This window comes from Panthera leo, chromosome D2, assembly GCF_018350215.1.
Source record: "Panthera leo isolate Ple1 chromosome D2, P.leo_Ple1_pat1.1, whole genome shotgun sequence".
NCBI lineage: Eukaryota > Metazoa > Chordata > Mammalia > Carnivora > Felidae > Panthera > Panthera leo.
The window spans coordinates 84,323,483-84,335,982 of NC_056689.1; the positions used below are offsets into that span (position 1 = coordinate 84,323,483).

The 12,500-nt window shown below is 50.2% G+C and overlaps 1 protein-coding gene across 7 annotated transcripts in view; it reads right to left on the bottom strand.

Moving 5' to 3' along the window:
* EBF3 (EBF transcription factor 3) overlaps positions 1–12,500 on the bottom strand; it is a 116,593-nt gene that overhangs the window by 32,274 nt on the left and 71,819 nt on the right. For 4 of the 7 annotated variants that reach the window (XM_042908484.1, XM_042908479.1, XM_042908481.1 and 1 more), the window contains exons 7-8: positions 5,554–5,635; positions 1,830–1,974 (exon numbers count right to left, since the gene is read on the bottom strand). In XM_042908484.1, coding sequence (XP_042764418.1) covers positions 1,830–1,974; positions 5,554–5,635 — 227 coding nt within the window. The remainder of the gene's footprint in view (positions 1–1,829; positions 1,975–5,553; positions 5,636–12,500) is intronic. The other 3 variants (XM_042908485.1, XM_042908482.1, XM_042908483.1) reach the window with 1 other exon arrangement.

A 12,500-nucleotide genomic window follows, 5' to 3' on the forward strand; every position in this document is an offset into this window, starting at 1 on the left:
TGGGCCGGTTATCGCCAGCCCTCAAAATGAACTTCGGAAGCGTGGGCTCTTCAGGAAGTAGCCGAAGCGCGGGGCGCATATCTCCTGGTCCTGCGGAGAGCCTGTCACGTTCTGTCCAGGGCTCGGAGAACTGGGCGTTAATGACCAAGCGCACACGCACATCTTACCGTTTACGACAAATGCCCCTTTCGTGAAGACCTATCTCTACGTGCTGGTTCTCCGAGAATCTCCCATTTGCATTTTAAACTGATGAGTCACTTTCTGGGGCGGAATGAGAGGTTTCAACCTCCCGCAAGAAAGTGACTTGCTGATAAAATACTGAGAAACAAACATTTCCTAAAAGAAATCTTCAGCAAGACTGCTTCGGCAAATAGCTTTTGATTAGCTGGGTCTTATCTCCAAGGTACCCACTAGTGGCCTTTATTTTTCTAAATGCTATCTTTTCTGCTTACAGTCAAATGCTTTTTCACGCTACTTACAAAAATAAATACTTGTACTTTGCTCAGATCATAATAGCTCATTAGAGGAGGCTGATTTTGGACCCAGACTACAACTGAACACCAGAGGGCTGAGGGGGCCTCCTCGAGCCTAGTGCATTGTGAGCTCTGGCTCTCTGGGGAAGCAGGGACCGAGGACCAGGGATTCAACCTTCTTAATTGTGAACCTCATTAGTGATGGTTGCTAAGGAGAACACACACCTACCTTCAGTGCATAGGAAGGAGATAAACAGTACGTCACAGATTCTAATGACTCTGGTGCCCAGGGCGACCTTTAATTATGATATTTTTGTTCTCTTATACCTCAGTCATTAATGTAGAAAAACAAATTAGTTTATTTTTGTGGACCACAGCAGATTCATAAATTGTCTTCCAGTTTCTAGATGTCTGAATCATACTTCACTCTGACCATGTACACACGCTTCATTCATTTTTCCTGTTGGTACACATCTGCCTGCCTCACGTGTGGCTCCTGAATTCGAGACCTCAGCGTACAGGATCTGCCTTAAAACCGTTTTTGTCTTATGGGCTCTTTGCTCCAAGAGGTTTAACCGTGTTTTGTTTGCAATTCACATTACTTTCTCAACAACAACAACTCGTATCGGTCAGGATCTCGTGATTACGGGGCAGTGTTTTAGTATAGAGGACAAGGACCTTATTTTAAAGGCTGTGGGATAAACCGTGGGGACTTGCGTGAGTGAGGGGTTTGGGGAAGGCCCTCGGTGGTGTCTGTTTCTGAGCCCTGAGGCCATGTCTAAGACCGCTGCCCCCTGCCTGTATCACTCTTAGCAAAATTCTTCTCTTTTAACAGACAAAACAAGAAGTCAGGCCCTTGGAAGCATTTGGTACGTTTTATGCGGTTTTCGTTCTCAGCCCCTTGCCCCTTCCCCCCGCCCCCGGCCCACTCCATCCGGAGACGAGAACTGGTCCTCCAAGTGTGTTCTGAGCTCATGGGACCACACAACACAACCACCCACTGAGACGTGCACAGAGTGTCTGGGGATGACCTTCTGTATGGGGGCTGAGGACAGCCAAAATAAAACCAAATAAATTAAAACTGCAAGGAAAGCTCCAAGCAAAAGAAAGCTTAGAAACAAACCAGTAACGTAAAGCCCATGGCAGGTGAAGTGAGTGAGAAGGCCTCTCCCACAACAAGAGCTGGGGCGGAGAGGGCTGGCGGCGGGGGGCTCCGGGGAGCGCCCGTGCCCCCGCCGGGGCCGTCTGACCCGAGAGGGGCACCCGGTGAGGGCGACTGGACATGACTCAACATAAAAAATGGTGCAAAGGAAAAGAAGCATTGCAAATAAAAAAAGACATGTAACATGTGCCTACCATTTTCCAGATAAGAAGGGGCCGTACCTTCTGACGGGTCTAGACGGCGGGCCCGCCGCCCGTGTTTGGAGTTGTTGTGCACAAACATGTTGTCAGACACGGCCAGCACGTGGCCGTCCACGTTGACTGTTGTCGACACAACAACCTGCAGAGACGAAGTGGACGTGAAACGAGTTGGCAAAGGGAAGCGCTGTGGCCGAGGGGAACCGGCGCCCGCTCCTGGGGGGCCTCCGCCACGCACCCCCCGCAGCCCTGGCTAATGGGGGGCCCGTGGGCTGTTTTGTTTGGACTCAAGATTGCTTCTCTCCAAAACCTGTCCCATTTGAATCACAGTTTCATCTCCTATTATGCTAACGAGTGAGTTCAATTCAGAGAAATATTCTTCCAGCCATTAGCTTCAGAAACACCCCTCCAGCCGCTCATTTTAAAGCTGCTGTTTTGATTGATCTGTTCCCATATTGATCGGATAGTTTATCGAATTTAAATGAGTTCACTTGAGACTGTCCTCCCTTGGAGCACTATGAGGATTCAGAGTTGCCAAAAACAGGCTTCCTAAATCAGAAGCACTGGCTACCCACAGTCCGACATCCCTGGGTCGATGTTACAATTACATGCAGTGTCTGCTAAGGAGCTTTTCTGCATCTGAAAAGACCAAGCTGAGTATCAGTGGTGAAAGTGTTGTCAATCCAAAGCAAGTAGCTTTCTCAAGTTCACCAGCAGGGGACGGCAAGGACCCTGGTGCCAGTGGAATGGCCCCTTCTGCTGGACAGATGGCCTTGCCGGGGTCACCCCTGCCCAGCCCCCAGACACCTTCCCAGGTGGGCTTGTGACAAGCATCCTTTAATGGACTCCCTACCCAGCCTTAAGATTGTCCTTAAACAGAGGTGAGCCCACGCGGTCCATTATTTGCCGGACAGCCGACATGAGTCGCAAAGGCGTCAGCCCTGGTCCAGTCTGGGCCTCACAGCAGGGCTCGTGCGGCTGAAGCCCGCATCTGGGGTGCAGGGAGCCTGGCTCTTTGCCACGTGTGGGCAGCGGGGAGGGCCAGCACCACCCAGAGCAGCAGAGCCCCACACACACACAGCTGGAGCAGGAGAGGAGGGACCAGGAGGCCTCCCAGCCCACGTGTGCCCTCCCTGCCTGGTCTGCACATGCCCAAACATGCCATGTAAAATGACTACTGAAAGCCAGAGCTACAGCGGCCCTTAGTTAATAATGCATCAACCCTGGTTCATTCGATGTAGCAAATGTACCCCACAACGCAAGACATTAACAACAGGGCCAACTGGCAGGGAGGGTGTGCCCAGGGGGATGTCCGGGAATTCTCGGAACTTTCTGTGGATTCTTCCTGAAAGCCCGACACTGCTCTTCAAAAAAAAGTCTATTTAAAAAAAAAAAAAAAGAATAAAAGTGAGTGATCAAAGATTTAAAAATAAGTAGCATTTTTAAGGAATAAAAAAAGGTCGGGCACCTGGGTGGCTGAGTCGATTGAGCATCCGACTTTGGCTCAGTCATGATCTCACAGTTCGTGGGTTCGAGCCCCACGTCCAGCTCTGTGCTGACGGCTCAGAGCCTGGAGCCTTCTTCGGATTTTGTGTCTCCCTCTCTCTCTCTCTGCCCCTCCCCCACAGGTGCTCTGTCTCTCTCTGCCTCTCAAAAATAAAGAAAACTAATAATAATAAAAAAAAAAGGTCAACACTACATACATACATATGAATACGCGGGGAATTGACGGTTTTTATAAAAAAACCTCAGGCCCACAAGAAAACTGTGAAGCAGGGACAGCACCCACCACATCCCCCAAAACTCCCTCATGAGGCACTTTCCTTGATGCTTCCTTCCCAGGACGGCTCTACAAGACTGCTAGAGTCTCCATAATATTGCCCCCCCACCCCCGAGCCTTAAAACACTGTGGGTCCCGCGCTCGGCGTCCCTACGTCCAATGTCAGATGTGTCATCACCTCCTTGATAGCCACCACCCATGGGGTGGGCACCTGCCGCATCCCCAGGATGCAGGGCCACCCCTCGCCTGGGCTGTGAAGCACCTGTACCTGTATCCTCATCTAAGCACAATGCAAAGGGCCACGTAACTAACTCTGAGCCACAGACTTGACCATCCTCAGGCTCTTAGACCGTGATACGTTAAAGAAGCAAGGTAAAAATAAAAATAAAAAAAGGACAGTCTTGGCTCTGTCATCTCTATATAGGTCAGTCACCAAGGGAAAAGCATGTAGTTCAGCAGAGGAAGCAGACAAGCTGTGTTTTGTCTCTTGGCCAGGGCCAGCCCTGCAGTATACGTACAGAAAGGTGCTGAGTTTGTGAAGCCAGCTGGAGATATTGTGTAAGCCCTGACACACTCTTAAGTCCAGTTAAACCCTCTGCAAGGCGGGGAGATGAGCTAAAGAGAGCAGAGCCCATCCTTCTAGTAACTGTGGGCTCACTGGCAACTGATGGCATGGTGGCCAATGACGAGACAATGCATGACCTCCGCTCTGCTTAGATGGGCCAGTATCACCATGAAGCCTGGTGCAAGAAGGTGGGAGCAGGCCCAGATGTTTGCAAGAGACACTGTCCCCACCTGCAGAGCATGACTGTGAACCAACCCACAGACCCTTCTCTGACTGGCTGATTGGCTGTAAGACAAATTCACGTGTCCTAAAAGCCTGGAAGGTAAGTTAAATTTGTAAAAATGACCTTGAGCGGTTTGATGGTAAGCCATCCAATGTAGCATTCATTTCCACTCGCTGCCAGATTCTTCTCTGGTTAGTAGGGACTAACAGCACTTGTGTGTCCCAGCCCAGAATATTTTTACAATTAAATTCAGCAAGATAATCCATCATATATGGTGTACCTTTCACCCCGAAGTAACCTCCTAACTACTCAAAAGGCAAGAAAAATATGGACTCAGCAATAACCCATCCAGCTCTCTATCCTCTCTCCTGGAGATGAAGTCCTCTGAAGCAAACCAGAATATGAGTTAGCCTGCACCCAGGAACACAGCCTAGCAATCAGGCATGGGCTTAAGGAAGCAAGAACAGATCAACCCTGATAGAAAGGAAACAGCTGGGAGAACATTCTGGAACTTGTAAGAGGCCTGCATCAAACAGGCGAGGCTCGCTTCATGAGGAGGGCCCAAGGTCTCATGCTTACCCAACAGGCTGTACTATGGCTCTGCCCTGTGAAAACTCCATCCATCCATCCCTAAAACGACGACCTTGAGCACGGGCTCCAAGTCCGAACCAGTCGTACACGACTACGTACAACTGAGGAAACAGGCTACCTTACGTACTAACACGGAGAGGACTTTGAGGACATTCTGAAACACACCTACAAGACTTACCACGGTTGAATGTAAAAGGGAACCCGACTTAACCTACAGCTCTGATAACTCCAATTTCCAGATGTCTGGAAGCCCAACACAGTGGGCAGGCATGGCGTGACCACCCTAAGAGGTGCACCTTGCAAAGCCAAGGTCCCATTTTCAGAGCCAATTTCAATGTGCCATTTAGGTATGCACAGATGCCATGAATCTGGCGTACTAAAGATGCTGGATTGTTTTTAAAGCAACTCGATTTGAATCTTTTTATCAAATGAACCGATTCTGGTTTGCTCCCAAACCCTTGGAGAACTAAAGACTGTTTTCTGAACAATCACAACATCAGAGAATTCAAATTTCACGTTAAAAGTGCGGACCACGGCCCGCGCGTCTTTGAGAAACGAGTACCTGGAATCTCCGCATATCTCGAGGGTTGCCTGCATTCTTCAAACAGTTCTGATTGCACTTGAGGAAAAACTTTAGAAAGAATCTACAAAAATACAAAAAACGGATATTTGTTAGGGTTATCAGACACACTCACAGACTTTTAGAAAGACGCCGTTGCGTGGGGAGTAGTGAAGGCTACCCACGACCGCCCGCTGCTCGCTGCCTGCAGGGGGCGCCCGATTAGCATGGCCATGAATCGTCGCCTGCAGGGGGCGCCATCGGGAGACGACGCCGGCGGCGTGGGCAAGGGCGCCCCGGGCTCCGCCGGCCAGCGCAGAAGGTGTCCACACACACAAGCAGTGACTTACATCTGTCTTGACATTATGGGTCTCCAAGCTTTATGATAACAGCTGTGACTCGGACTGGCCATTTCTTGCCTGGACCTTTGCACGTTAAGCACTGGGGAACTGTCCGCCCCAGATGGGGCTGCCAGCTTCAGCAAATAAAAACACAGGATGCCTGGTTACATTGGCGTTTCCGGTAGACGACGAGTAATTTTTTAGGACAGGAACATCCCAAAGCACACCGATCCTAAAAAACTGCTCTTCGCCCATAACTCAAACGTAACTGGGTGCGCTCAACTTCATCTGGCAACCGTAACCCCCGAGGGCGCCACCGCCCAGCCAGACACACTTCCAAACGCGTATTTTCGAAAGTTACAGTGGGTGCAACTCTTCCGAAAAGAAAGGATTTGGGGGTGAGCTTTAAGGGCTGCGATAACGTCTGTGAAAAGTCTATGTGTGTGTTTAGGGAACTAATCGATGATTTGGGGACACAACAATGAAACCGCGGCTCAGGGGGAGAGCGGGGAGACGCAGCCGCTAGCCTGGCTCAGAGGCAACAGCCGTTTGTACTCCCCCCACCCCCAGCCCCTGTGCTCTGAGGCATGAAGATTCAGGGGTCCTGACAGGGTGCTGAGAAGCTGTGACAAAAATCTCATCACGTTGTCCCCTCCATGCCCGCATGCTCGCTCACAACGTAAGTTCTAGCCCACCACGTGAGCCCACGGATGCTGGGAGACCCGGCTGGAGCACATACCCCGGGGGAGACGGCACCCCTCTGCCTCCGCGTACAAAGCCACGCCCACCGTGGGCGGGGCGGGGGCGGGGTCTCTGTGCTGACACGCATGCTCTCTACCAGTGTCTGAGCATCCTGTCCTGCAAAGTTAACCAACAAAACTCCCCTCTCTGTTCTGTCCAAATATCCCCTGTCCTACCTGAGGCTTATTACCGTTTTATGAAGTTTCACATGATTTCCTTGAACTCAGCCTTAACGGTCAAGATTCCTTGTCAACAGTTATCACATCAGAAAACAGAAAGACCCCACCGACCAAGATTCATCCCTCCAGCTGCATTCCCAACGTATCCTGGACGCCTTTTCCGCGCGGAAGAAGAATATCCAATTGATGGGAAAAAGAATCGTGGCCACTTAATTAAATTTTCTCACATACCACCAGGCCTCACTATTTTAGGCCGGAATTTACATCTTTTATTAACTCCCCTCACCTATACACTTAGCTCACAGCGCCTCTCAGTACCATCTGCCATCAGCATACAGTAAGTCACTTGATATTCCACCCACCAATTTTTCCTAACAACCACTGTGCAATTAAACTCCACGCGCTCTGCAGCGAGGTAAATTAGGCGCACCTGCGGCCACACTGCATTTGAACTGCATCAGAGAGGCCCTAACAAGGTGAGGGCGTCACAAACTTATCGTCCAGTCAGGCAATTAGGTTTTCACTTCGGGGACAGCCACATGGTGCAATTATGCCACACATTACCACCCGGCTAATCTTCTGAGCAGGTGCCGGCCTGAGAAGCTCTCATCTGGATGGAGCCGTCTGCGGGAGCTTTTTTTGTGATGCGAAAGATTTTTTTTTTTTTTTTTTTACCCCCCCCCCCTCCAGAAGAGGTTTCTTTAAATTCCTCGATATCTTTTTAGGCGGCTCACCCTTCACCTGCGAGGCAGCAGAGTGTTCTGAAGATGGTCTAAATAGCCACTGGCCGTGAGGAGGGTGAGCCGGGCCTGGCGCAGAACTTTAGCTGAACAGAGTTGGGTGCCAGGCCCCGCGGACGGCCGAAGCATTGCCGGGGATGGGCGCACACACGCTTGCTTGGGATGTGGCCCCGGAAGTGTTTGCTTCCAACCCAGTATCTCGTGGGCGTGGACGCACATGGGGGAGGTGTGTCGTGCACGGCCCCCGAGGGTAGAGCCCCTTCCAAGAGCTCTGGTCCCGATCACAGAAAGTAAGGCCCAACATCTAGGGCCAGACAGAGGAAGCCTCAGCCGGGAGGAAGGGCAGCCTCGTGCTTACCGTTTACCCTTGTTGGGGTTACAAGGCGGATGCGACAGACCAGCCAGTGCTTGACCACAGACACGGTGCAAGCACGCCCCGAGCGCAGGGACGCTCCCACCAGCCAGGGCTCAGCGAGACCCTGGGCGGATGTTTGGGGAGGGGGAGGAAACCCAACGCCCTACACGTGAAGTCAAATGGTAATTCTCACCCCTTACTCAATTACCCTGTAATTGGCTTTTTCCTAAGAAATATCTGACAACCACTTTACATATCTTACTTCCAGACTCTGGTACACAAAGGATTTAATACTCTTGTTATGAAGGGAAAAATCTTTCCTATGTCAGAAAATCTTTGGCTTTAACACCAATAAACTCTTTATTACTGCTAAACATGGATTTGCTGCTCGATGGCAAAGAGGCGATAAAAATTCTAACCTGTCATTAGTACATTATGCTTAATTGTGTACAGTACGCTTCTCCATTGCATCTGTTGGCCCATCATCAAAATGACCATTATGTACACTAATTCCCTGACCCTGTCTTTATTTCCCTAAAGAGCCATCATCTTTCACAGTAGGTACCAGAGTAAATCAAGCTTGAAATATGGGCTTTATTTACTTGTTTCTCTCCGGCAGGAGTGAAGGCAACCGCCCAGGGCAAACTGTTTCACATCGGCGGAAACTCCCCAGTAATGTTCTGCTCGGAGATATCAGACAAGACCCCGGACAGTTCTCAGTAGCGATGAGAAGGGGGAGAGGTGCGAGCTCATTACTTCCGAAACCAGGTTTTCCACTTTTAGAGCGTGCAGGGATTAGGAGAGAAGGCCACCCGAGCAGGCTCCAGCGGGCTCCCTCCCGCTCGCCAGCACCTGGGAAGGTGGGCGTGGGGCCGCTACCTGGGGGTCGGGACGGGACAGTCCGCTGGCTCCAGCAACGGGTACCTGCCTGCGGTCTCTGCCGCCAGCTCCAGGGCGGGCCCTCACGTCTGCAGGGACCGCTACCTGGCAAAGCCCGGCCATGGCTGCACCTGCGGGGAAAGTCAGCTTAGGTCTTGGCCGCATCCATGCCGCATCCTCTCCAACAGCCACAGCGCCACCAGAAGTGCCACGTGGTGGACGTGGACGCCATAAGTGGGGCCACGGCAAAACACGGGATCGAGCGTTTTAACTGGAGCCCGCCCCTAGCAGCCCATGACGAGGGGCAAGCCCCCCACTGCAGTAACTCATTTCAGAGTCTGCTCCACTTCTGTGTGTTTAAGCTATGAATTAGTTCATTTATATTTACTTTTATGAAGCTGATTAACCAGAGCTGCTCTATCTGATGAAAATCATTTTAATTGTAGTGTTAGGCTCCTGTGTAATATCCATTACATTATGAACTGTTTAAATTCTACATGGGCATTGCATAAATTGGCCCTTTGTGTGCGCGCAGGCAATTAGGACAGACAGTTCTCCTTTAAACGGCTACAGAACTTTGTGGTGGTGTTCAGGACAATCAGAAACAAAGGAGGCTGTTTAATTGTAATTTAATGGAATATCAAGGAGTCCGTGGCATTAGACGCTGGCAACAGAGAGCAGGAGAGAAAAATTAACTGCAATTATGTTTGATTAAAGCTATCCTTCTCAATAATCAGCGGTCCTGACAGGCCATGGGGCTCTCGTGGGTTCCAGGATGGCAAAAGGTGTCGAGCAATATTAGGGCCAATAAAGGAGATATTAGCATAGCTAATTACAACCCTGCAAAACCTGTAAGGGGGCCTCTGTGTATTGTAATGTGTGAAATAATTGGACAAGGCCGTTATCAATTACATAAGGAATGAATTTGGTTTGTCAGAGAAAAGCTGATGAGATGCATTTCATCTGACACCATTCCCTTCCCTCATGTTTCTAGGAGCTAAGAACTTGCCCACTTTTATCAAAAGCTGCAACTTACTAGTGGCCAAATCACTGATAAAATTATCTTGCCAGCAAGTGTTAGGTAATTAATACCACTCACCCTCACCGCCTTCCCTGCACTGCCGCTTCTCACCTAACTGAAGCCACTAATCATGTAATAATGATTTTTTTCCCTCTGGTCAAAGGAGAAATAGATTGTCTCCTTAGAAATGCAGTGGGCTTGGCGTGCGCACCCTGGTGATTGAGGAGAAAAAAGGAACTCGGAGCGGTTTTAATTGCTTGCCTTTTGCACGTGGGTATCACTTGTTTGAAATTACCTCTTCCCGGCACTTCGGGAGCCCTATAGGTAGGGATTTTTTTTTTTTTTTTTGATCACCAAGTTTTAGACTCTTCCGGGGCTCGGTCTTGCCAGTGCTTGGACACACGAGTGACAGCGTGCTGCAAGGCGTGAGCCTGGCGGCCCCGTCCCAGGGTTCCTCAGGCCACACCTTAGCACAGGCTGAGCTCCGGGCTCAGAGCAAAGAGGTCTGGCTTCCAACAGGCCCCTCCCACACCTCAATCCCAGCCTCTGTCCCAGAGGCACGACCTCCTCTTCTGGCCCTCCTCTATGGACAGGACGGGAAATCTGAGTCAAGAGTGAAAAATACTGATATATTTTTTTGGTGGGGGGTGGAGTGAGGGGGTACTCGCTTTTCCATTTTAAGGCCAGGCTCTTAATAAGCTGCAAATGAACACGGCCACGGATAGACCTCCATGCCATCAATCAGAAAACCCAAAGCATTCGTGTGTAAATCATGGCGCTGACAGCTTCTGGAGGTTACCCAAGAACCCCATTCCAGATCAAGCCCCACGTTTGTAGTTCCTGGATCCAGAACACAAAACCAGGAGACTATTTTAATAATATTACCTTGACAAGAAAGAGTATCGAATACCAACCAGAAAACACAGCTGTAGAAGTCCCCGCCCACTCGTGGTGGCCAGGGGCCGGCGGGGGGTGGGGAGGGCGATGAGGTGGGGGACAACTGCTCAGTGGCCCAGGGTCTCCATTTGTGGGGGGTGGAAATGCCTGGAACTAGAGAGGGGTGGGGCTTGCACAATCTTGGGAAAGAACTAAATGCCACTGACTCGTTCACTGTAAAACGGTGAATTTCATGTCCCGTCAATCCGCTCCTGCTCAGCACAATCCCAAGCCCCCACCCGGCCCAAACTGGACGTGCTCGTGGAGAGGAGCAGGGGCGGGGGCGGAGGGGGCCCTCTCTGGGAGTCGTGGCTGTGGCCACTAAGGCGCTCTTGAAAGGAAATGGTTAAAGAGTCAAATTAAAAGATAGAGCCTTTAAGAGACTTTTCCCTGACTGATAAGAAAGTGACCAGTGGAGTGCTTCCTTGAAGTCCCTGCTAATTACTGGGAAGTCCCTGAAAGCCGTGGCCACAGCTGTGGTGTGTGCGTGCCCGGCCATCAGTCGCTGGAGTATTGATTACTGAGCAATTCTAGCCGATCGGGTTCTGGTGCTCAGAGACAATGTGCTTCCTTCACAAAACCTGTAATGAGCAGTTCCTATACAAGACTACATTCTGCTGACATCAGATCTGTGCACTGAGATAGTACACAGGTCAATACGTATCGGATTTCCAAAATGCGAGGGTCTGAATGTCAGGCCTCTCTTTTTCTCCCTCTCCTGCCATTAGCTATTACTGGGCTCACGTTCCGTAATGCCATACGGGAGGGAAAGTGTGCTCCATTAGTCTGATTTATTCTTCAAATATGCCATGACAAATTGTTCCAACACCAGACTTATTAAATTCTTGTACATTTCAAGTTATGGGTCTCATATACTTGTAGTGCCTACATGACGTCATAACGAAGGGGCAGAGGGTGACAGTACTGAATTTTACAGCTGTGCCCAGATGTCCTCCGCGAGGGGCCCCCTCCCCAGCCAGAGGTCTGGGGCTGCCCGCCTCCCCACTGCGGGATCCTGGTCTCTGTGCGGCCGTCCCCCCCGCCCCCCCCTACCGCCGCACGCGCGGTCCCCTGCATGTAAATGTAGATGTATAAGGATTTGAAAATATCCACGGCTTGACTCGTAGTTCAACAATTACTGGCCTTTGTCTGGAGGTTCCTGCTCTACTGTAGCAGAGCCTGTCTCTAGTGGACCAGAGCTATTTTACTTCCCTTCGCTGTAGTAACCACACCGCATTAACAATATTTGTACTACAATCACCAAGGGACCCACTTCCCAGATTCTATCACTTCTTTATCTCCTGACAAATACCTCACTATCGAACATTATTAGGTTTAGAAAATTAACCCTTCACGGTCTAGAGCCACACTAGGCCCCGCCGTCCCTCCAAACAGCCTTATCGCTAAATTTCTGCTATAATGGTTTTCCTTTTCATCACAATTTCAGCAGAGGCTGTCAAGAGGCACTTATAGATACCATGATCTTGTACTTTTGCGATGATTCTCATTAAAATGATGCCAAGGAGATCTGATGGGATTTAATAGCTTTGCCGACCAGTTCAATATCCACCTCCGTAACAGATCCTGCCAAGCCCTCCTTTTGGAGAAATTTCTATGACTTGCATTAAACTTTTCCGGGTGGTTTTAATGTGTTCAGATAAGTAAAACCCAGGTAGACACTCGAAAAGCAAACGCATCCCAGAGTCCTGTGCTTTGTCGGCTACCCTACCCGCCTCGCTGTCAGGATCCTAGTTAGTA